Source organism: Oncorhynchus masou, chromosome 33 (assembly GCF_036934945.1).
Source record: "Oncorhynchus masou masou isolate Uvic2021 chromosome 33, UVic_Omas_1.1, whole genome shotgun sequence".
Classification (NCBI taxonomy): Eukaryota; Metazoa; Chordata; class Actinopteri; order Salmoniformes; family Salmonidae; genus Oncorhynchus; species Oncorhynchus masou.
The window spans coordinates 39,116,134-39,141,247 of record NC_088244.1 but is presented as its reverse complement, the minus strand read 5'-3'; the positions used below and the strand labels follow the sequence as shown (position 1 = coordinate 39,141,247).

The 25,114-nt window shown below is 42.3% G+C and overlaps 1 protein-coding gene across 4 annotated transcripts; it reads right to left on the bottom strand.

The window, feature by feature from the left end:
- Positions 1-11,900: 11,900 nt before the first annotated feature.
- Positions 11,901-24,746, bottom strand: zgc:158263 (ceramide kinase family protein). Of its 4 annotated transcripts, none has more exons than XM_064957644.1 (13): positions 24,246-24,746; positions 23,185-23,283; positions 21,955-22,092; positions 21,477-21,605; positions 21,197-21,260; positions 20,771-20,916; positions 20,424-20,498; positions 19,597-19,749; positions 17,420-17,525; positions 16,469-16,572; positions 15,984-16,213; positions 15,490-15,776; positions 11,901-12,754 (listed from the first exon to the last, which is right to left on the bottom strand). In XM_064957644.1, the coding sequence occupies exons 1-13, from the start codon at positions 24,370-24,372 to the stop codon at positions 12,634-12,636; spliced, it is 1,779 nt and encodes a 592-aa protein (XP_064813716.1). In that variant the 5' UTR covers positions 24,373-24,746; the 3' UTR covers positions 11,901-12,633. The 4 variants fall into 4 exon arrangements, with proteins under 4 accessions (XP_064813716.1, XP_064813717.1, XP_064813719.1 ...); XM_064957645.1 differs by having other exon boundaries at positions 15,984-16,180; XM_064957646.1 differs by having other exon boundaries at positions 12,664-12,754; positions 15,466-15,776.
- Between the last annotated feature and the right edge of the window lie 368 nt (positions 24,747-25,114).

Sequence of the window (25,114 nt, the reverse complement as noted above, 5' to 3'; positions counted from 1 at the left end):
AAGAGCAGTCTCAGTTGAATGACTAGTCTTGAAACCTGACTGATTTGGATCAAGAAGGTCATTCTGAGAGAGATAGCGGGAGAGCTGGCCAAGGACGGCACGTTCAAGAGTTTTGGAGAGAAAAGAAAGAAGGGATACTGGTCTGTAGTTGTTGACATCGGAGGGATCGAGTGTAGGTTTTTTCAGAAGGGGTGCAACTCTCGCTCTCTTGAAGACGGAAGGGACGTAGCCAGCGGTCAGGGATGAGTTGATGAGCGAGGTGAGGTAAGGGAGAAGGTCTCCGGAAATGGTCTGGAGAAGAGAGGAGGGGATAGGGTCAAGCGGGCAGGTTGTTGGGCGGCCGGCCGTCACAAGAAGCGAGATTTCATCTGGAGAGAGAGGGGAGAAAGAGGACAGAGCACAGGGTAGGGCAGTGTGAGCAGAACCAGCGGTGTCGTTTGACTTAGCAAACGAGGATCGGATGTCGTCGACCTTCTTTTCAAAATGGTTGACGAAGTCATCTGCAGAGAGGGAGGAGAGGGGGAAGGGGGAGGAGGATTCAGGAGGAAGGAGAAGGTGGCAAAGAGCTTCCTAGGGTTAGAGGCAGATGCTTGGAATTTAGAGTGGTAGAAAGTGGCTTTAGCAGCAGAGACAGAGGAGGAAAATGTAGAGAGGAGGGAGTGAAAGGATGCCAGGTCCGCAGGGAGGGAAGTTTTCCTCCATTTCCGCTCGGCTGCCCGGAGCCCTGTTCTGTGAGCTCGCAATGAGTCGTCGAGCCACGGAGCGGGAGGGGAGGACCGAGCCGGCCTGGAGGATAGGGGACATAGAGAGTCAAAGGATGCAGAAAGGGAAGAGAGGAGGGTTGAGGAGGCAGAATCAGGAGATGGGTTGGAGAAGGTTTGAGCAGAGGGAAGAGATGATAGGATGGAAGAGGAGAGAGTAGCGGGGGAGAGAGAGCGAAGGTTGGGACGGCGCGATACCATCCGAGTAGGGGCAGTGTGGGAAGTGTTGGATGAGAGCGAGAGGGAAAAGGATACAAGGTAGTGGTCGGAGACTTGGAGGGGAGTTGCAATGAGGTTAGTGGAAGAACAGCATCTAGTAAAGATAATCTAGTAAAGATAATCTTTATGGAACAAAAGGAACATTTATTGTGTAACTATGAGTCTCGTGAGTGCAAACATCCGAAGATCATCAAAGGTAAGCAATTTAATTTATTGCTTTTCTGACTTTCGTGACCAATCTACTTGGCTGCTAGCTGTTGGTAAAACCTTGAATACAGAGTCTGTTCCCATGAGACAGCACATTTATAGATTTGATTTCCTCCTTGTTCGTAAAGTACTATGCAGCTTTCATCACAATGAAGCAGAAGCTTTTGTCCAAAGCAACTTACAATACAGTGAGTAGATACATTTGAATTACATACTGTATGTGTATGTAATCCTGTGGGAATTAAAAGGACCTTGGCGTTAAAAGTGCTATACAATGCTTGACTGTGACTGAAATACAGTACCTTCAGGAAGTATTCACACCCCTGATTTTTTACACATTTTGTTATGTTACAAAGTGTGATTAAATTAATTACATTTTCCTTTTTTGTCAATGATCGACACAAAACTCTAATGTTAAAGTGGAAGAAAAATTCGACGTTTTTTTTTGTTAATGAAAAATAAAACACTCATATTTTTTATATGCGTTGCATATAATCAATCCGGTGCCTGATAATTTATCATCTAATCACAGCCTACTTCGCCAAACAGGGGATGATTTAACAAAAGCGCATTCGCGAAAAAAGCACAATCGTTGCACGAATGTACATAACCATGAACATCAATGCCTTTCTTAAAATCAATACACAGAAGTGTATATTTTTTAACCTGCATATTTAGTTAAAAGAAATTCATGTTAGCAGGCAATATTAACTAGAGAAATTGTCACTTCTCTTGCGTTCATTGCATGCAGAGTCAGGGTATAGGGCGGCAGGGTAGCCTAGTGGTTAGAGCGTTGGACTAGTAACTGGAAGGTTGCAAGTTCAAACCCCTGAGCTGAAAAGGTACAAATCTATCGTTCTGCCCCTGAACAGGCAGTTAACCCACTGTTCCTAGGCTGTCATTGAAAATAAGAATTTGTTCTTAACTGACTTGCCTAGTAAAATAAAGGTAAAAAATAAAATAATAACCAACAGTTTGGGCTGCCTGGCTCATAGCGAACTAATTTTCCATAATTATGACGTAACATGATTTCCTCCTTTCCTCCTTGAAGGTTGTGCAATGTAACAGCAATATTTAGATTTAGGGTTTCCACCCGTTCGATAAAATAAAGAACTGTTCCGTATTATTCTGAAAGAATAAATGTTTTGTTTTCTAAATGATAGTTTACGTATTTGACCATATTAATGACCAAAGGTTCATATTTCTGTGTTTATTATATTATAATTAAGTCTATGTTTTGATATTTGATAGAGCAGTCTGACTGAGCGTTGGTAGGCAGCAGCAGGCTCGTAAGCATTCATTCAAACTTTACTGCGTTTGCCAGCAGCTCTTAGCATTGCTTGAGTCACAGCTCTGTTTATGACTTCAAGCCTATCAACTCCTGAGATTAGGCTGGCAATACTAAAGTGGCAATTAGAACATCCAATAGTCAAAGGTATATGAAATACAAATGGTATAGAGAGAAATAGTTAACGCGTCATAATTCCAATATAAACTACAACCTAAAACTTCTTAACTGGGAATATTGAAGAACTAGGAATATTGAACCACCAGCATTCATAAGTTCTGAGCAAGGAACTTAAACGTTAGCTTTTTTACATGGCACATATTGCACTTTTACTTTCTTCTCCAGCACTGTGTTTTTGCATTATTTAAGCCAAATTTAGCATGTTTCATTATTTATTTGAGACTAAATAGATTTTATTTATGTATTATATGAAGTTAAAATAAAAATGTTAATTGTTCATTCAGTATTGTTGTAGTTGTCATTATTACAAATATATATATATTTTGGTAAGCAGTTCCAGTGTATATTTGGCCTTGTGTTTTAGGTTATTGTCCTGCTGAAAGGTGAATTTGTCTCCCAGTGTCTGTTGCAAAGCAGACTAAACCAGGTTTGCCACTAGGATTTTGCCTGTGCTTAGCTCTATTCCATTTAATTGTGTCCTTAATAACTCCTTGCCGATAACAAAAATAACGATAACATGATGCAGCCACCACCATGCTTGAAAATATTCTGTACAGACTTCCTTCTTTTCACTCTAAGTTAGTATTGTGGTGTAACTACAATGTTGTTTATCCATCATCGGTTTTCTTCTATCACAGCTATTAAACTCTGTAAATGTTTTAAAGTCCCCATTGGCCTCATGTTGAAATCACTGAGCGGTTTCCTTCCTCTCCGGCAACTGAGTTAGGAAGGTAGTCTGCATCTTTGTAGTGACTGGGTGTATTGATACACCATCCAAAGCGTAAGTGAAAACTTCACAATACTCAATTGAATATTAAGTATCTGCTATTTTTTATTTGTACCCATCTACAAATAGGTGCCCTTCTTTGCATGGCATTGGTAAACCTCCCTGGTCTCAACTGATGTACCTTACAGATAATTGTGTGTGTGTGGTACAGAAATGGGGTAGTCATTCAAAAATCATGTTAACTACTATTTTTGCACACAGTGAGTCCATGCAACTTATTATGTGACTTGTTAAGCACATCCTTACTCCTGTACTTATTTAGGCTGGCCATAACAAAAAGGTTGAATACTTTTAGCTTTTAGTAATTTATTTTTTAAAATCCACTTTGACATTATGGGCTTTTTTGTGTAAATTCAGGCTGTAACACAACAAAATGTTGAAAAAGTTAAGTGGTGTGAATACTTTCTGAAGGCAATGTAGGTGCCAGTATTCATTTGGGTGCCAGTACTCGTACTAATTATTTTTAGGTGCAGGAGCTCCACAATACTTTGGAGCAGGATGTGCAAATGCAGGAGCTCAAGCAGTAGAACATTTCTGATTCCGGTACTCAGCTCCAGTGAGCTCCTGCCCAAGTCAAGTATTGGTACTATGTTCTTACCAACTCAGCCACACAGGAACAGTTGTTTTTGATCCTGTCCTCTGTACGTGGCAGGGACTCAGACAACCACGGACTATAAAGGGAAAGCCAGCCACATCGCAGACACCAACGCCTCACTCCAAGACAAGCTAAACACCTTCTTCACCCGTTTCAAGGAAAACACAGAGCCGCCAACGTGGCCACCGCCTCTCTGTGGCCGACATGAGTAAGACATTTAAGCATGTTAAATCTCGCAAGGTGTGTTTGTGGACATATTCAATCTATCCCTATCCCAGTCTGTTGTCCCCACTTGGTTCATGATGTCCACCATTGTTCCTGTACTTAACAAAGTGAAGGTAACTGAACTGAATATGTGATCGAGAACCCGCGCCAACAGAAAGACGGATCAATCTCAGATAAAGCATCCGAGCGAGCGAAACAGCGCCCCCACTGTCTCAGTATGTGTAGACCATGTATCTGATGCTGTCTGGACCAAAAGAGTATGGCATGTCATACAATTTCTGTCCAGACAGCATCAGATACATAGTAAGACAGAGGGGCACTGTTACGTTCACTAGGATGCTTTCTCCAGTGAGAGAGTTTCAGCAGAGAGGAAGAGGAGAAGCGAGAGGGCTCACTCTCACCAAAGTTTGTCCAGAATAAGCCCAATGCATTTCTAAGGGCATAATGTGCAGACTTAAGCTTGTCGCCTGCCTTCCCTCCTTTGGGATAATGACTACAATTGCTAGGGTGGAGACATTAGCACTCATCATTATAGACAGATATCTGGTTTCAGCCTCTTGCAAATTGGAAAGGAATGTTAGCGGGTGCACAAAGAACTGTTAGGATGCTGGCTTCCCCTAAATTGATGTTTTGCCCAAATTATATAATTACTCCTGTCTAAATAAAAACATTAAAAATACTTTACCAGAGAACATGACTTACATGCTGACCACACTGCCTGTGCTGCAAAATACATTTGTTATACAATAATTTCATCCAAACTGCTTGGGCACTTTGAAGAGCGTCTGCATAGCCAGGCACTAAAATAGAATTTGGTTCTATTTTTGACATGTGACTTGCTGCAAGTCCTGCCTCTCCCATCTCCTCATTGGGTTTTAGGAGCATATACCCACGTGGGTGATTATTTTATTTAACTAGGCAAGTCAGTTAAGAACAAATTCTTATTTTCAATGACAGCCTAGGAACAGGGGGTTAACTGTCACGCCCTGGTCGAAATATATTATGTTTATTCTTCATTTATTCGGTCAGGCCAGGGTGTGGACATGGGTTATCGTGGTGTGTTTTTGTCTGGAGTTTTGTGGGATGTCTAGCGTTAGTCTATGGCTGCCTGAGGCGGTTCTTAATCAGAGTCAGGTGATTATCGTTGTCTCTGATTGGGAACCATATTTAGGCAGGTGATTGGGTGATTGTCCTTGTTCCTGTCGCTATGTTAGTTTACATTAGTATAGGCTGTTTCGGTTTTTGTTACGTTCTTGTATTGATTCGTGTTTACGTTTTTTGATTAAACATGGATTGCAATCTACACGCTGCGTTTTGGTCCGACTCTCCTTCGCCTATAGAAAACCGTAACATTAACTCCCTGTTCAGGGGCAGAACGACAGATTTGTACCTTGTCAGCTCAGGGGTTTGAACTTGCAACCTTCCGGTTACTAGTCCAATGCTCTAACCACTAGGCTACCCTGCCTCCCCTGAGGTCCACACTCCAGTCCAGTTGGTGGTGGCATTGCACCTTGGTTGCCAACCGCCATTTAAAGCTCACAGAAGAAGAATATGGAAGATGGAGGAAACAGGTTTTGTTTTAAACTGCTAGTGTGTCGAGTGAAGCTAATAGTACAGAAAGTGAGAATGAATGGGTTACAGTGGCGAAGAAAAAGGGAAACGAGAAGAAAAGCTGTGTTGGAAAACTGGAAACCAATATACTCGTTTTTAGTCAGAGTGGGGGTTTTGGATCAATGCTACTTGTAAAAATCCATTTAATGTCTCCAGGACAATCTGGAATGTGTTGAAGGAAAGTGTGGAGTCGGAGAGTGCGAGAGTCACAATAAGTGGTCTTTATTTATATTTGTTTGTGTCTGCGGAGAAGAAGAAGCGTGTTTTAAGACTCGAAAAGATATCGGAGTGGAATGTTTCCTGTATAGATTTTCGCAGCAGGGCGCCTAGCAAGAGGTTATTTCTGGGGTGGCGCAAGAAAGAAAGGCAAAAGATCTAACTGAAGCCATCGATGGAGTGGTTGGTGCACGTTGACTGACCTGTATGGTGGACGGAGAAAATAAATTCACTTCATCCATGCTACTGTTCTTTTATGAGTCAATCTCTTCTCATATAACGTTGGGATTCATGAGATACCCTGTAAGTCACATATGTCAGAGTCAAGGCCCGCGGGCCACATCCGGCCCGCGAGAAGGTTTTTTACGGCCCCTGGGATGATCTTGATTTATTATTAGAACCGGCCCGCAGACCGCAGCAAGCCGGCAGCCCGCAGATCTTTTACACGCACCAATACTACATTTCCCACAATGCAACGGTGACGCACCGAGCAGTAGGCTGCTTCATTTCAATATTTATTGGCACAGCAGTCGTCAGCATCACAGTAAAATTAACTTTCAGATACCCATCAAAAATGGCAAAACGGAAGGTGGACACTGAGAACCGGGGTTTCAAACAAGGTGGGAGTCGGAGTATATGTTCACGGAGGTAGCTGGAAAACCTGTGTGTCTTCTGTGTGGAGAAAGTGTGGCGGTACTGAAAGAGTATAATCTGAGACGACATTATGAAACGAAACACGCGGACAAAAACAAGAATATGGACATGGAACAAAGGCTACAAAAGGCAGAGGAATTAAAACGAGGCCTCAAATCTCGACAGGCTCTGTTCAAAAAAGCCAAATCACAAGGCCAGGCTGCTGTCAAGGCCAGTTTTATTTTGGCAGAAGAGATCGCTAAATCAGCCCGGCCATTTACGGAGGGGATTTCATCAAAAACTGCATGATTAAAGTTTGTGACGAAGTTTGCCCAGAAAAAAGGCAACTCTTTTTAAATGTGAGTCTGAGCAGAAACACCATTGCCGAGAGAGTAGACCAGTTGTCCATCAATCTAAAAGAGCAGCTTGTGAAAAAGGGAAAAGATTTCATTGCATATTCCTTGGCTGTGGATGAGAGCACCGACATTTCTGACATTGCCCAGTTGTCAATTTTCATCCGCGGAGTGGACTCCAGCCTAAAGCGTGACAGAGGAGTTTTTGGCTTTACGTCCTATGCATGGCACAACTACGGGGCATGATTTGTATGAAGAGGTGTCAAGATGTGTAAATGAGATGGAGCTGCCTTGGGAAAAACTCGTGGGTTTGACAACCGACGGAGCACCTGCGATGTGTGGACACAGGAGCGGACTGGTGGCGAAGATACGGGAAAAGATGCAAGAGGAAAACGCGACAGGTGAGCTGACAGCTTATCATTGTATCATACACCAGGAAGCGTTGTGCGGTAAAGCCTTGAAAATGGAGCATGTAATGAGCATCATCACGCGCACAGTTAACTTTATCAGAGCCAAAGGTTTGAATCACCGCCAGTTCAAGGCATTTCTGACGGAGTTAGAAACGGAGCATGGTGATTTGCCTTATCACACAGAGGTGCGATGGCTAAGCCAGGGAAAGGTGCTTCAAAGATGTTTCGAGCTTCGTGAGGAGATTTGTCTGTTCTTGGACAGCAAAGGGAAAGACACAACACAACTCCGAGACGAAATGTTTCTGTGTGAAATGGCTTTTCTGTGTGACATTACGAGTCATCTGAATGCAATGAACTTGCAGCTGCAGGGTCGGGATCATGTCATCTCTGATATGTACAGTACAGTGAAGGCATTTAAAACCAAACTGACTCTGTGGGAGACGCAGATGCGGAAAGAAAATTTGAGCCACTTTCCCAGCTGCCAGACCATGAAAGAGAAGCTCTCTACCAGTGCGTTCCCGAGCGCACAGTTGGCTGATAAAATAGGTATGCTTGCCGCTGACTTTCGACGCCGATTTGCTGACTTTGAAGCACAAAAAAGCAGGTTGGAACTGCTCGGTAACCCATTTGCTGTTGACGTGGAAAGCTCACCACCAAACCTCCAAATGGAGTTGATTGACCTCCAATGCAATGATGCACTGAGGGCAAAATATGCGGCAGTGGGTGCTGCGGAGTTCGCCCGTTTCCTCCCCGACACAATGCCCCAGCTGCGCATCCAGGCTGCTCAAACGTTGTCTATGTTTGGCAGCACATACCTGTGTGAACAACTTTTTCTTTGATGAACCTGAACAAAACATCACACAGAAGTCGACTTACTGCTGAACACCTCCACTCAATTCTGAGGATTTCCTCAGCTCAGAGCCTTACCCCGAACATTGATGAACTTGTGGAAAAGATGGGACACCACCAAGTATCACCCTCAACCTCAAACAAGTGAACATTACTGTGCAATCACATATTTAGAGTTTTTACTCAGTTCAAGTTTAAAAGTTAAAGTTTAATATTTGTTTTCACTGCATGTTACTTCTCCTTAAACAAAGTGTTGTTTTTGATTAATAGATTTTTGCACTTTATTTTATTGTATTTCAATCCAATTATATTTTAAAAATATTTCAGTTGAGTGGATGATAGAAAATTGCTATTATTGTTTTTTTCTTTGAAGTAAATTTAGCCCACTTTTGCTAAAATAGAAAATATAGGCTACTGATGGTGCCTTGAATACCGGTTTCTTTCATTTAATGTTCATGTTATGGGGATTTTTATATAAAGGAAATTTGTCTTTTGTGTCTGTTGAAAATTAAAGATTACTGACAGAGCCATAAGAAAATATTGCTTTATTTATCTGATCATATTGGAATATATTTGTTAGGTTTTCAGTAGGTTCAATTAGGTTCACTAGACTATATGCGTCATTTAAAAATTTTTCAATGAACATTCGAACAGTCCGGCCCTCGGCTTGTAGCTAAATTTTTTATTTGGCCCTCCGTCCATTTGACTTTGACACCCCTGCTGTAAGTACTTTTGTGCACAGTGTCATAAATGTAAAAGATTTGGCCATGTGTTGTAGGAGATTTTCCAGTCATCTGATGATTCTCAGTACCTACTGTATACTGTTCTCTTTGAAGTAGAAAGAATAATCTATATGTTTAAATATTAGATATGTGTAAGCAGAATGAAGGGCGAAAGCCCATGTGAGATGACAAATGCGTTGTACACCAAGATGTCCAAGATGTTGAAGAATATCACAAGTGGCCAGCGTAGGGTTATTTTGCAGCTGTAGCCAGTCACCAGCTTGTCTAAATTGTCCACCACTCTTTTTGTGGCGTTGTAATCCGTTATGATTTCTGTTTTTTGATGTTCCTGGCCACAGATTCTCCCATCCCTATGCAGCATACTCATGAGTACCACCTTTTTGCCTTTCTTTGGCACTTGGGAAACTAGAGACATGTAGGCCATGAACACAAACTTAAAGGAATTGGTATGCTTGTTCTGTGTATTAAACAGCTGAAGTGGGAGCTCTGTGCTGTTCCTACCATTGTCAGCTTCCTCTTAAGGAGCTCCTGTCCCAGCTTGTGCGAAGTAAAAAAGTTATTGCATGTGGCTACGAAGTCCCTGTGTCACATCCAGGACAACCCGCCTCCCTTGGTTCTTCTCAGGGGCTCCTTCCTCTGACTTCCCCAGTTCCCCACTTGCAAGGTCCACTCATATGATGAATCAGCATCACAGGCAGCCCAGATCTTGATTCCATATTTAGAGGGTTTAGACCGTATGTACTGCCTGAAGGGGCAGTGGCCCCTAAATGGCATAAGCTGCTCATCAACAGTAATGTTGGGCCCAGGGTTGTAAAACAGGGGAAGGCGGTCCAACCACTTGTCCCATTGCAGCTAGCTTGTCTCTCTACCGCCGAGCTGGTCTGGTGTCTCAGTTATCAAAGCGGATAATCCTGAAAATAATGTGTACGTTTTCCAGAGACATTGAGGCACAGAAAAGTTCTCTGTCAGTTTTCAGATCCAATGGGGAATCCCTGTGGGATGCAAAAAGTTATCTGGCGAATCCCACGGGGATTCTGTGGATTCCCCATTGAATCGGAAAACACCAGCAAGGATAAGAACCCCAAAGTATGCATGTAAATTAGTTTGGTCCATCTCCTTCCATCTCTCTCCAAAAACACGCCTTCCCTCCAAATTAGTGCAGTCCAGAATGATTATCTGGATGGTGTCTGCAATGAACAGTTCAAAATAACTTAACCGCCCTGGTTGCATCCTTATCACATTGGCAGCCATGCGGGATGGCTAATTCCTTAGGCAAGAAGATCATTCAATTTCACAATTTTTACATCCATATTTCTCCTCCTGCAGGCTGCTGATGAGCTGGTTGCTGACGGGCTGGTCCTGGGGCTGGTTGTGGGTCAATCTCATCCTCTTCTTCCAACTCACTGACAGACTCCAAATTGTGAGACATGATCCTGATATTCTGAAAATTCTTAATCTTCCAAATTGTAAGACACTCCTTCCACACGAGCTTCTCTAACAAAATTATTTCTAGGCCCTCTGAGCAGAGATCATTTTTGCCATACTGATTGATTGTGCAAAGCTGTGTATTTGTTGTGTCCCTTGCCCAATTTGCATCTGGCTGGGGTAGAGTGTGGGAAAATACTGAATTTCTTACAATGTATCAAAATAATGTATTGTAATAACATTGTGCAGGTTGCCGCAAGACATTTTGTAGTTTCACACACTACAAAGGGTAAAGAGTGCGAGAAAAGCAGGAAACAGTCAAACAGACTGTAAAAGGTCTGGGTGTAGCTGGTGCAGAGGAGTCAGGCACAGGACAGCAGAGATGAGTAATAAAAGTAACTTTACTCAAAATTACCAAATACATGTAGTAATAATAATAGGACCGAAATACATAAAACAAACACGCACAAAAACCATGGGGAAAACAGAGGGTTAAATAATGAACATGTAATTGGGGATTTGAAACCATGTGTGTAAAACAAAGACAAAACAAATGGAAAATGAAAAGTGGATCGGCGATGGCTCGAAGGCCGGTGACGTCGACCGCCGAACGCCACCCGAACAAGGAGAGGGACCGACTTCGGCGGAAGTCGTGAGACAGACAGGTTCTTGGTGCTATGTTGAAACAGCAGGCCCAGGGAGGAGGAAGACAAGAGTGAAGGCACACAGCAAACTTTTTTCTTGTTTTCAGCCACAGTCTACCCAAACACCACATATGTAATATAAATGTGTAGGGGGGTGCACAGTGTGTACTCAATGAAAATGTGTTCTTTTACACGTTCTTCACAGAAAATGAGCCAATGCCAATGAGTCTCAGGTTGAAAAAAGTATTAATTGTATTATTTTTCTTTTGGTAAACATTAACAATGGGTTACCCTGTGAGGCTTTGATCCACAGTGGAGATTATATTTAACCCATCAACTGTTTCCATGTAATGTCATTTCTATCATCAATGTGTAAAACTGATTGGATTTGCAAAAACTCAAAGGGCATTTTGATTTTTTTTACCTAACTTTTTACCTTAATCCTATGTTATTGTGAAATGTTCAGTTGATTTCATGTTGAATTCACGTTAGTTGACAACAAAATTTTAATCAAAACTAAACGTTGAACTGATTGGCTGATGACTGACAGCTAGGTTTTCTGTTACTCAAATCCCCCTTTCCAGTTGTCTTTAAACAAAATTAAATCATATTGGGATATAATCAAATAACAGCAAACTCTGAGTATTCATTCATCTACTGTTCCTACATTTCACACAGGCTTGCTCTAGGCGTAAGTTGCTCCGCTGTGATTGGCTGATGACTGACACACTCACCAGCAGTATTCATTCACACAGCCCACACACACTGCTCCAGTCATTTCAACAATAAACAGACACAGACAGACTGACTGACTGACTTCTGGGGCTGGAAGCGCCAGAGGAAGGAGAAGGACTGAAAGACCCCAAATGTATGTTACTACCTTAACAATGACAATGGCTGATTCATCAAGCTGCACTGAATGGAATGTTTGTTGGTTCATCTGCCCTGCTTCTCTGCTACGAAGATCAACACTGTGCTTCAAGGAGATGATCTTAAGGTTCAAGAAAAACAGGTTTGTCCTATTGTATACATACAAAGCCACAGATTCCTCAGGTAAATGTCATTGTTAAGCCAGAGGGATGTCAGTTCTACGATAAACAATAAATCATGTGGAAGCTCAACATTCTGTAGAGCAAAAAGGTGTGTACATTTATTAGGTTTTCAATTGTTGTGTGTACAACATTTTCATAACTGCAAAAAACTGCTCAAGTGAACATAACATGTTTACAGAAGACAATGTCATAGAAGATGTCATAGGCAACTGGCATCAAGGCATTTTATGAAGAAAAAAGTATTCCTATAACTGCCATCAAATTCAAACATCCATCTTAAGACTTAGGTATTGAAATAGTCACACTGGAAACAGAAAGGAAGCCATTTCATTGGTCGAACCCGGCAAAATCATTGATTCCAATCATTAATGTCGTCATCTCTGGCATAGTGTTTTTCTCTGCAAGTAATGTGAACTGACCCTAACACAGCCTTCCTCAGTTGTTGAGTACACATCTCCCTTTGCAGTTCCTGTGTCCGTCTTGGCACTTCCTGGTGGGTGTGGCTGATCCATCCTCAATGCCCCGGGCATACAGACGCACCAGCTGACCATGAACCCTGGGAGGGAGAGAGGGAGGGAAGGAAGGACAACAAGAGAAATGAGGACAGAGTGTTAGGATCGTGCTGATCCTAACAATACTGTGCTGGCTCAAAAAAAAATATTCTCACAAAGTTCAGCTACTATGGTGTATGTATTACCAGGCCAGAGAAATACAACACTGCTCATCTCAATAGTGCCCTCAATAGTGTCCTGACGTAATAATGTTTTATTACATAAAACTAGAGGGGGAGAGGCGATTCTGGAATATGTTCCTGGATTCATCCGATGGTATTGAGAAGTTTAGTATCAGTCACCGAAATCATTAATAAGTGCATCGACAACATAGTCCCCACAGTAACTATACATACATATCCCAACCAAAAGCCATGGATTACAGGCAAAATCCACACTGAGCTAAAGGCTAGTGGGGTTGGGTTAAATGTGGAAGACACATTTCGGTTTAATGCATTCAGTTGTGCAACTGACTAGGTATATCCCTTCCCTAGAGCTGCTGCTTTCAAGGAGCAAGACACTCATCTGGACGCTTCTAAGAAATCCTGCTATGACCTCTGACGAGCCATTAAAACAGGCAAAGCATCAATACAGGACTAAAATCAAATCCTACAGCGCCGTCTATCACGGATTACAAAGGGAAACCCAGCCGCGAGCTGCCTAGTGATGTGAACCTACCAGACAAGCTCAATGCCTTCTGTCGCTTCGAAGCAAGCGACACTGAACCATGCATGAGAGCACCAGCTGTTCCGGAGGACTGTGTGATCACGCTCTCCGTAGCCGATGTGAGTAAGACCTTTAAACAGGTTAACGATCACAAGGATGCAGGGCAAGATGGATTATCAGGATGCGTATTCAGAGCAACGCTGACAAACTGGCAAGTGTCTTCACTCACATTTTCTACCCTCTCCCTGACCCAGTCTGTAATAACTACATGTTTCAAGCAGACCACCATAGTCCCTGTGCCCAGGAATGACTATTGCCCTGCAGCACTCACATCTGTAGCCATGAAATGCTTTGAAAGGCTGGTCATAGCTCACATCAACACCATAATCCCAGACACCCTCAACCCACTCCAATTCACATACCGCCCCATCTCTATTGCATTCCACACTGTCCTCTCCCACCTGGACAAGAGGAACACCTGGGTGTGAATACTGTTCATTGACTACAGCTCAGTGTTTAATACTATAGTGCCCTCTAAGCTCATCATAAGGATCCTGGGACTGAACACCTCCCTATGCAATTGGATCCTGGACTTGATGATGGGCCGCCCTCAGGTGGTGAGGGTAGGCGACAATACATCCGCCACACTGACCAGTAACACGGGGGCCCCTCAGAGGTGCGTGCTTAGTCCCCTCCTGTACACCCTGTTCAACCATGACTATCATTAGCTTTGCTGACGACACAACGGTGGTAGGCCTTATCACAGATGACTATGAGACAGCCTATTGGGAGGAGGTCAGAGACCTGGCAGTGTGGTGCCAGGACAACAACCTCTCCCTCAACGTCAGCAAGACAAAGGAGTTGATCATGGAGTGGGTCGAGAGATTTAAGTTCCACGGTGTACATATCGCTTAGGATCTATCACAGTCCACACACGCCAACACAGCCGTGAAGAGGGCACGACAACTCCTCTACACCCTCAGGAGCCTGACCAGATTTTGCATGGGCCCTCAGATCCACAAAGTTCTACAGCTGCACCATTGAGAGCATCTTGACTGGCTGCATCACCGCTTGGTACGGCACCTGCTTGGAATCTGACTGCAAGGCACTACAGAGGGTAATGCGTACGGCCCATTACGTTGCCTAGTCACTTTATTCCTAATTTAATGTACATATCTACCTCAAGTTACATCGTACCCTTGCACGTCAACCCGTGTATATAGCAAATGTATCGTTACCCATGTATTTATTATTACGTGTTATTAGTTTTCTATTATTTCTTTATTTTCTTTCTATGCATTGTTGGAAAGGGCCTGTAAATAAGCATTTCTCTGTTTAGTCTACACCTGTTGTTTATGAAGCAAGAGACAAATCAAATTTGATTTGATTTTAAGCAAGGGGTCAACTCCGAGGTTTAGTATGGGGGCCAATGAGAGACTTTGAATTTGGTCAAGATAAAAGTGAATTACTATTTTGATAGGTGAGGCTTATTTATTTAAATAGAAGTTTCATAATGCTTAGTTTGTTACGAGTGTACTGATATGACATTCTCGTAACTTTTAGAAAAACAATTTTATATTGGAGTTGTACCGGTTGTTCACACGTGTTATTGCCCCCTCATTGGCTAGAATGTTCCCACCTGATCCCACCTCCTCCTGCCTGCCTTTTTGACTTTGCGGACATACATTTCAATTTTTAGAGCGGTCAGTCTACCATCTTGTTAATATAATAGATCACAAACCCTGTGTGTTTACTCTAGAGACTTCCTGTTTTTTTTGCATGGGCTGCGTCACAGTCCACTGAAAACTCCTTTATCGGTCGTTCGCATATGCGGTAGATAGGCTATTGTCAGCCCCTGTGTTTGTCACACATGAGAGGATGCCAAAATAGTTACTTTTCACGTAATTGTCTCTCTACTCTGAACAGTTTGAGCTAGACTTTGAGTCAAGAGGGTTAAAGGGCTAGTAGAGTCTCCAGATAATGCCTAAAGCAGACTACTAAATGTACACTGAATCTTTAATGTCAGGTAAGACAATAATTAGTGATTTACATGATCTGATGAGTCATCCCTTACTTGCAGGAGATCTCAGTGTGAGGCAGTATCTCTCCGTCACAGTTCCACACAGACACTGTAGGAGCCTTACTGCAGCACAAACCACACAGGAAGTCTTTCTGCCCTCGCTCCTCTCCTCTTTCTACCAGGTGCTTGTGGGAACCGCTTCGGCTTGGTCTCTTTCCTTCCTTCGTCATCCCTCCATCATTCACTCTCTCCCGCTCTTCATCCTTGTCCTCCTCTTCTTCGGTAGGGAGAGAAAAGCGTACTGCCTTCACTCGGTGGACGTCCACGAACGGCAAGTCAAACTAAAATGCAGCAGATAGGAAAGACAATTTATGCATCTATTGAAATATTTCTGTCTCAGATAACTGATATTTCCATACTGCAGTGCAGTACTTGAAGCCTGGCAAGCCAGTCCACGTACAATAGAAATGTAGCTAGCAATCATGGCTGCAGAGTTTGGATTTTTAGTCTGGCTACATTTCTTGTGGCCTCGCTGAGGTGGTCTTCACCTGGTCCTGTGTGCTGGTGTGTCTGTGTAGGAAGGTAAGGAACCCTAAGGGGTGTGTGTCCCGTACGATGATCAGGTCACCTGTCCCATCGGCCAGGTGTGCGGAGGGGGACAGGCCCAGGGGACTGCGAGGACAGGAGCTGGACATACAGGTGAGGGACACAGCCCTGAACCGGCCCTCCAAACTCACCCACTCACCTGCAGCACGGGGCAGAGAGAGCAGAGGAAGTTCTGTGACACACCAGGGTTTGAACCCTGTTCTCCTGCATGCCACAAGACTGTTAGCCCACTGAGCTAAAGCCAAGGCATTAACTCTGAGAGCTAACATAAGACTTCCAGTATCAAACAAAGTTACTCACCACCAAAGTGTGGTTCATTGAACCACCTCCATGCATTACATCGGATGTGTGTAGACTGGGTGTACACTGTGTGTAGACTTTAGTGTCTGTGTAGACTTTTTATAGACTTTGTTTGTAAGGGCCTTACCCTCAGTGTCACTGCGGAATTGACTGAAGTGGGAGCTGTAGAGGGAACTAGCACCTGGAGAGTGGGGGAACAGTCTCTCTGTGCCTTTAGAACACACACTGCACCTGGAAAACACAGATTACCAACTATTACTTGTTTTACACGTGACATAGGTATAGTGTAATATACTCAGTGATGTAACAACAGCACATGTTCCTGACAGCCATACATTCCATTCATATGTGTATCATCATCTCACACCCCCTTGGGGGTAACTATCCATCACATACAAAAAGAGTCTGTCAAAGACACCAGCGTCCTGTACTGTAGAATCTCACAGTCCCTTACACTCCCTCACAGATCGTGGGGCAGTTATTTCAGACAAAAGACATTGGGTATAATCTTTCACAGAGGTAGGCTACACTCTTCTTTCACAGGCACCAGTGTCTCTATCCTCTCCCAAAGAGGTGCTGTCTCTCCTTTCTTCCGGATCAGCTTGCTCTACGTTGGCATGGAAACTGCCCTCCTTAAGGTACAGATGTACACCCAACACCAGGGTCTCTGTTGCAGGTGGAAGTGTCTGTAACTGAGTGAATTGAGGCTGTGTCACTTTCGCCTTCTGATGATGTATCCTAGCTCCCAGAACAGTTTCTCTCCACTGGACTGGGATGATTGAGGTACCATGGAATCAAGGGCAATTATTTCAAGACCTTATATTTGAGATGGGTAGCGATATCAGAACCCCCTCTGTTACCATCAGCGAGTTGTTAATGCTAAGCTTATCAATATGTGGTCAAGAACGCACTCTCTCAATCAGAGGAGCATGTGCAACTTCTTTAACAGATAAAAAGGACCATCCTTTCCTTCGTCCCTTGATCAGCCTCATCTGCTGTAACTACCACTTTGTTGTTTTGGATCTTTGTACCAGGCAGTGAGTGTCTTTATTCTCTAAGAAATATAGTTAGTAGTTACCCAGAGAGGCAGCGTGTATTGTCCCTGGGGCTGGAGAGCTGGGAGTCTGCTGGTAGGTACTGAATTATGCCTGCATAGCTCCTGTTACTTAGGTACACCATAGCACCTGGGGGAAGAGTAGGGTTAGCAGCCATCATATGTATCGAACTCACACATTGTATTTATCATCATTAGTCATTTAGGTCAACATTGGATCACACACAACACACACACACACAGTTTTTGATTTGTTAAAAAAGTTTGAAATATCATAAATGTCATACATACATACAGTTTTATATCTTTATAAGCAAATACATACATACATACATACATACATACATACATACATACATACATACATACATACATACATACACACACAGTACCAGTCAAATGTTTGGACACACCTACTCATTCCAGGATTTTTCTTTTTTTATTACTATTTTTTACATTATTGACTAATAGTGAAGTAAAACATATAGAATTATGTAGTACCCCAAAAAGTGTTAAACAAATCAAAATATACACTCTTGGCATTCTCTCAACCTGCTTCATGAGGTAGTCACCTGGAATGCAGGGGTGGTATACAGAAGATAGCCCTATTTGGTAAAAGTACATATTATGGCACAAATAGCTCAAATAAGCAAATAGAAATGACAGTTAATTATTACTTTAAGACATGAACTTTGAAAGTTTCTTCAAGTGGATTTGCAAAAACCATCAAGCGCTATGATGAAAGTGGCTCTCATGAGGACCGCCACAGGAAATGAAAACCCAGAGTTACCTCTGCTGCAAGAGAATAAGTTCATTAGAGTTAACTGCACCTCAGATTTTAGCCAAAATAAATGCTTCACAGAGTTCAAGTAACAGACACAACATCAAGTGTTCAGAGGAGACTGCGGGTACCAGGCCTTCATGGTCAAATTGCTGCGAAGAAACCACTACTAAAGGACACCAATAATAAGAAGAGACTTGCTTGGACCAAGAAACATGAGCAATGGACATAAGACCGGTGGAAATCTGTCCTTTGGTCTGATGAGTCCAAATTTGAGATTTTTTGTTGCCATGACTTTGTGAGATGCAGAGTAGGTGAATGGATGATCTCCGCATGTGTGGTTCCCACAGTGAAGCATGGAGGAGGAGGTGTGATGGTGCTTTGCTGGTGACACTGTCAGTGATTTATTTAGATTTCAAGGCACATTTAACCAGCATGGATACTACAGCATTTTGCAGTGATACGCCATCCCATCTGGTTTGCGCTTAGTGGGACTATCATTTGTTTTTCAACAGGACAATGACCCAATGCACCTCCAGGCTGTGTAAAGGCTATTTGACCAAGAAGGAGAGAGAGGGAGTGCTGCATCAGATGGCATGGCCTCCACAATCACCTGACCTCACCCAATTGAGATGGTTTGGGATGAGTTATACTGCAGAGTGAAGGAAAAGCAGCCAACAAGTGCTCAGCATATGTAGGAACTCCTTCAAGACTGAAGCTGGTTGAGAGAATACCAAGAGTGTGCAAAGCTGTCATCAAGGCAAAGGGTGGCTACTTTGAAGAATCTAAAATCTAAAATACGTTTTGATTTGTTTAACATTTTTTTTGGTTATTTCATAGTTTTGATGTCTTCACTATTATTCTACAATGTAGAAAATAGTACAAATAAAGAAAACCCCTTGAATGAGTAGGTGTGTTAACTTTTGACTGGTAATGTATATATTTGAATATTCTATCTTGATACAGCATAATAGACATGACTTACTTCTTTGAGCTTATCCTTTAAAGGGATACTTAGGGATTTTGGCAATAGGTCCCTTTATCTACTTCTCCGGAGTCAGATGAACTCATGGATTCCCATTTTATGTCTCTGTGTCCAGTATGAAGGACGTTAGAGGCAGTTTCGTGAGCCAATTCAATGAAATCCCGAATTACCAATCCCTTTAAGAAGTATTGCAGTAACAACTCAATATAATGACGTGCCTCTGTTTTAGGTTCCATTCCATATACTTGAGTCACATTCCATATACAGTTTAACTTAGTTGTCCTGTCTGTGAGGCACCATCTATGATATGTCTGCAATATTAGACCACTCAGCTTCGCTTCATACATAGTGACCGCATCACATTGTGTCAATAATCACATGAATGCAAACCTCCTCAACAAGTATTATTGCTTTAATTTTCCATTACATATGTACCTGAGTAGTCATATCTGAGAGGCCCCATCCAGCGGTGTCTCTCGCTCTCAGCCAGCACGTCACCATAGAACCCGTACCCCACCAGAGACACAGAGTAACGCACCAGAGACGAGCAATGGTGGACAGAACACACATCCAGAGGCTGAGAGTCTCCTGCAATGGTTTGTGGGACGGTGAAGGACAAGGAGGGTTTAGAGGGGTGTCAAACTCATTTTGCCCTGGGGGCCGCATTCGTTCTTCAACGAGGTCCAGAGGGCCGCACTGAAAATGCATTATATTTCCTCAGAGTCAATCAAATATAACTAGTCTCTATCCATCATTTTGGGAGTTTTCTATTATTCCCTGACTCTCTAGCTTTCCTTTCAGAGATTATTAGCGAGCTGGACAGTCGAACTGTAAGTTCAATTATAATTTCTGCACAGATTCGATTTGATTTTAGTCATTTTAAAGGATATTAAGTTTGTTTCCCCTCCCCCAAAAAAATATTTCATTTAAAAAATGTGTTTTACTCAAATGACACCGGGCTGGTTTGGACCCCCTTGTGGGCCAGATCCAGCCAGCGAGCCTTATGTTTGACACCCCTAGTTTAGCTCATGATTTTGAATATTGGCATGAACATCACAACTCTGCCCCTGTAAAATGATGCTGCTGCTTATGACTGCCAAAATGGTTACATATGGCTCCAGTAAAGCGATTCTGTTTAGTTGGCTAAAATGATTTTAAGTGACACCAGAGCTATAGATACTGTATAACAAAGTCAACTACAATGTCATCTAAAATGTGTTATTATGTTTTAATAAATGTGTTCATTTATGATCATATCTCACCAATGATAATGTGCAGAGCAGAGGTGACTGGGTCGTTGACTCCCACAGTGGCGAAACACACACAGTCTGTAGAGCCTGAGGAGAGAACACACAGACTCATATCAGTCTCATATAGGACGCAACTCTATAGTCAGGGTGAATCTTAAGTCTTAAGTCTTTCACGATTCCTTGTGTCCTCCCTCCTCTCCGCCTCCTCAAAACTTCAGAAGGACACGAAGAGAACATACACTTCCTTCTACAGTTTTGAGGAGGTGGGAGAAGATGTGAGGAGAGATGCAAGAAATTGAGTCAGAAATGTTTATATCAACCAAATGCCTTCAATTTTTAACCAATAATGTCTATCTCACCTGCAGGAATGATGCCAATGTGAAGATCACATGACTGTAGCGTTATGGAGGGGTCATGCTCCGATAGCCCTGCCTCCTGCTGTGTTCGGCCAATAACACCGTGCAGCAGCTCACTGAAAATTCCGTCCCCGCCCACACACACCACACTGAGGTAGAGACAAACATTAACAGTCAGTGATGTGATTAAATCCAATCCCAGGTATGTGCAAAATGACCACCTATTGCGTACACAGTACACTACTTTTGACCAGAACCCACCATAGGGCTCTGGTTAAAAGTAGTACACTATATAGTGAATAGGGTGCAAAATAGTAGACTTCTGGGACATACCCCCAGTTTAATATTATTAACAGATTGTTTTGTGTGGATCTAACTGACTGCCATAGTGTTACTGTTTACATGACAACATTGTAATGTCTGACGTACCCATCAAAACCAGTCAGGTCTTTCTTCAGTATGTGGTCTCTCGCCTGGTTAGCGCGTTCTGTCACTAAATGACAAAAACAAATCAGCATTTTTAGAAACACAGCAATAGACCATGTTAGTATGAGCATAATCATGCCAATATCACGCCAATATCAACACACAATGCGGTTTTCAATGCACCTACTATAGACAAAACACAAAATACACTTAACTACCAGTTATACCAGTTTAAGTAAGTCACAGAATTTTCGGCATTACTATTGTCTCACACGGGTCTCACCTACAACATGAGAGCTGATACCTGCCAGCTCAAACAGTGGGGCCACTAGAGAGTGATAGATCTGCCTCCCTTGTTTCTTTCCTCCAAACGGGTTGATGAACACCAACAGCCTGTGAGGACGAGAGGGGCCTGGGAGAGGAGATGAGAGGTTCGACAGATCGGTAGAAAGAGAGCAAATTAAAGGAAAAATAGAGGCAGAGAGGAGGAAACATGAGAAACAACAGAAGGCAGACATTCACACTACATAAGCATGTGTAAATAAAAGTATGCCTGTGTTTATGAGCCATAAAGTCAGGTTTACATAGTGGATTATATGTAGTGGATAAGTACGAATGCCCACAAGAGACATCCTACTACAATGTTAATACTGGAGGACATGATCTTGCATTGCCTTTGAACCTAAGGGAATAAATACATTTGAATTGTTACATTTGATTTAATTGGTGTCCTTTCTCGGGACAAGTGACGTTATCCTTACTGTGTGTTTTGAGGGCAATCCTCAGCTGGGTCATCCACTGGTCTCTGAGGTCCCTACTAGGACAGCAGAACTGGGTCCTGCCCAGGCGCCATAACAACCCATAGGGACTACCGCTGCTGCTGCGTTTCACATAGAACACTGCAGAACAGGACACACAGTCAGGAGGGGGAGATAGAGAGAGATTTCCCTCAGATTACACAGACCCACAATGAATTTAAAAACAAATCCAATTTTGATAAACTCCCATATCTATTAGGTGAAATACCACAGTGTAACATCACAGCAGCAAGATTTGTGACCTGTTGCCACAAGAAAAGGGCAACCAGTGAAGAACAAATGAAACCCATATTTATGTTTATTTTCCCTTCTGTATTTTAACAATTTGCACATTGTTACAACACTGTACATAGCCATAATATTTTGTGGGTGTAATGTTTACTGTTAATTTCTGATTGTTTATTTAACTTTTGCTTATAATCTATTTCACTTGCTTTGGCAATGTAAACGTACAGTGTGTGTCCCATGCCAATAAAGCCCTTTGAATTGAGAGAGTCAGCCAGAGAGAGCGAGAAAGATCAATCAAAATAAACCAAATTACACAAGCACAAAGCAAAATGCTGTGCTATCTGGCCCTAAATCGACAGTACACCATGGCAAACCATTTGACCGTGGTTACTGATCAGAACCTTTAGAAAAACCTTGACAAAGTACAGGTTCAGTGAGCACAACCTTGGCACGGAGAAGGATAGACACAGGAAAACATGTTTCCCTGTAGAAGAAAGGCTGTGCAACCACTGCACCACAGTAGAACCTGAGATAGTAGAACAGTAGAACCTGCATTTCCTGACAAAACAATTGGTGTCATTTCCCCAAATTTGAAAGCTTTATTCAAGGTTTCAAAGACCTTCTCTGATGAGAATAGGTTACCTGTCCTGTTGGGGGAAGATGCAGAGAGCTGTGCATTGGCAGTGCCCTACATTGCTGCCTGCCATAAAATGAGGCACAGTGTCTGACAGACCAACCTGCACATGTCCTCTATGCCATTATTATTGTCCATTGTCTGGTTATTTTTACCCTTGATTATTGTTGTTACTGATTATCCCATTGACTCTTTATATGCACATTTCACTGACTTTTCCCCCTACAAAGAACTTGTTTTAGTTGGATTTTGTATTGTGTTTAATATTGGCCCCGCTCATGTCTCTTACCTGGGGTAGTAACATAACTCACCTGTGAATTCTCTGTCTGTGTCTTCAGCTACTGACCTCTGAGGTAGAACCTGCACACGCCCTTCCTCCACCCCAATAACCTCAGATACTGGTACTGAAACTGTGATCACAGGCAGACAGACACACACCATTATGATATTTTGCCTTTAAAGGTGCAATATGCAGAAATTGCCTAGTTCGACTAATTTTAATTGGTGACAAAACAAGTAGTAATTGTGTACAGAATCATTGTACCATCTAAACCCCTGTGAAATTACTTTTACATAACCATTTTCAGCTGTTTGAAGCTGGTGTACAAAACCGAAAGTAAAAGAGCAAAAAATGAAACTTACTGCAATAGGTAACTTTTTGAGATACCCTACCAAATTCACATGCTTATTGAAAATGTATTTCACAACGGTTTAGATGGTAACAATGAACTGTAATTAGGAAAACTATTATGCAATTTCTGCATAATGCACCTTTAAGAATGGGAAGCATAGAAATATCGCACATAGAACATATCTACCACTTCTTAGATTTGCCTTCAATGAAAATGGCAGATCTATAGCTCATATTTCTATGTGAATTTGATCGGGTCGCCCAAAAAGCTTTAACCTAATAAGGCTCATGTGACTCTTGATTTGTGTGTGTGTGCTCTGCGTGTATGTGCATGTGTTTTCTTTGCTTTGACCGTGTTAAGTTATCTGTAAATTGTGCTTCATGTTGGTGCTGTATAACTTGTCCCCAAGACAGGCTTGGTGACTTTCTGTTAGTGTCGCATAGAACACATTCGCTCTACTTACAAGCATCGGTAACGCTGGTGTGATGGAATCATACCATATGAGGCTACTCAAGTGTTCATTTTATTTCCTTTAATCTCAGAGTGAAAGAGATTGTTGTGCAGTTATTACCAGGCAATTTCAGATTCAATCCTATATAAATCTTATATAAGCCTAGCCTATATACAATTTTATTTTAACGACATTTATATAATGAAATGTGCGCATTAAAAAAAGTGAGCGAGTCGCATAGATGCCGTGCATGATGAAAGTGATTGATAAAAGGATAAAAGGCACTCACCGGTCTTCTTATCGCGGTTCTTCTTATCAAGCTCAGTCCAGTTGAGGTGCCAGCCAGTAAGTGCTGCCCGGTAACGTTTCTTACCGACCCATAGACTGGACTCCAACCGTACTGGATCCACGTCCATACTACATGTATCTCTATAAACATATATGGAGAACTACAATCCTGTCTATCTCACTATCGCAGAAGAATGTCGGCAAGGGTAAAACAACGTGTTCTACACATTACTCCAATAATTCCATGCAATTGATGAACTCTCAAGATAACAGCTCCATTCTAAGAACAATGTCTCGTTATCTTTTTTATTTAAATGTAACCTCTATTTAACTAGGCAAGTCAGTTAAGAACAAATTGTTATTTAGAATGACGGCCTACATCTTAAGTGTTGTTCAGATACCATAACGCTCTGATAAGACCAATAAGATAGTGAACACGACCCGCCAGAGAAACTTCTCAGTATCTGTAAAGTCCTTCCCTTTACAGTAACAAGTTTGTCTGTGACAGGTAGGCTACTGTTCTAAAAAAAAATATCCACCCCTCCCTCATCTCTCACCTGTCTGCAACATTTGCATGCTGCACTCTGATTGGATGTTGAAACCTGCAGGTCAATTCACTGCAGGCTAATTCGCATGAATTGTCATGTCAAAATATTGGATTCCTTTGACTCTTTTGCCACTTTTAAATGCTCTGTATGAAAGAATACATTTCATAAGCCTGTTTTCTTTATAAAACCAGGTCTAGTCTTTATTGCCTAAACTGTCTGAACTTGAATGCACATTGAATTGAGAAGTTGCCTATGATGTTGACTTAATAAGCCTATTTACATGTTTTAATCAACATAATACGTTGGTATTGCACTGATTATT

What these genes read in the sequence shown, in the direction of transcription:
- zgc:158263 (XM_064957644.1), bottom strand. Translation starts at nt 24,372, where the DNA reads ATGGACGTGGATCCAGTACGGTTGGAGTCCAGTCTATGGGTCGGTAAG. An exon ending in TCTCAGATATGACTACTCAG is followed by an intron (nt 17,526 to 19,596) that starts GTACATATGTAA and finishes CTCTTCCCCCAG; the next exon opens with GTGCTATGGTGTACCTAAGT. An exon ending in CACACTGAGATCTCCTGCAA is followed by an intron (nt 12,755 to 15,489) that starts GTAAGGGATGAC and finishes TCTCCCTCCCAG; the next exon opens with GGTTCATGGTCAGCTGGTGC.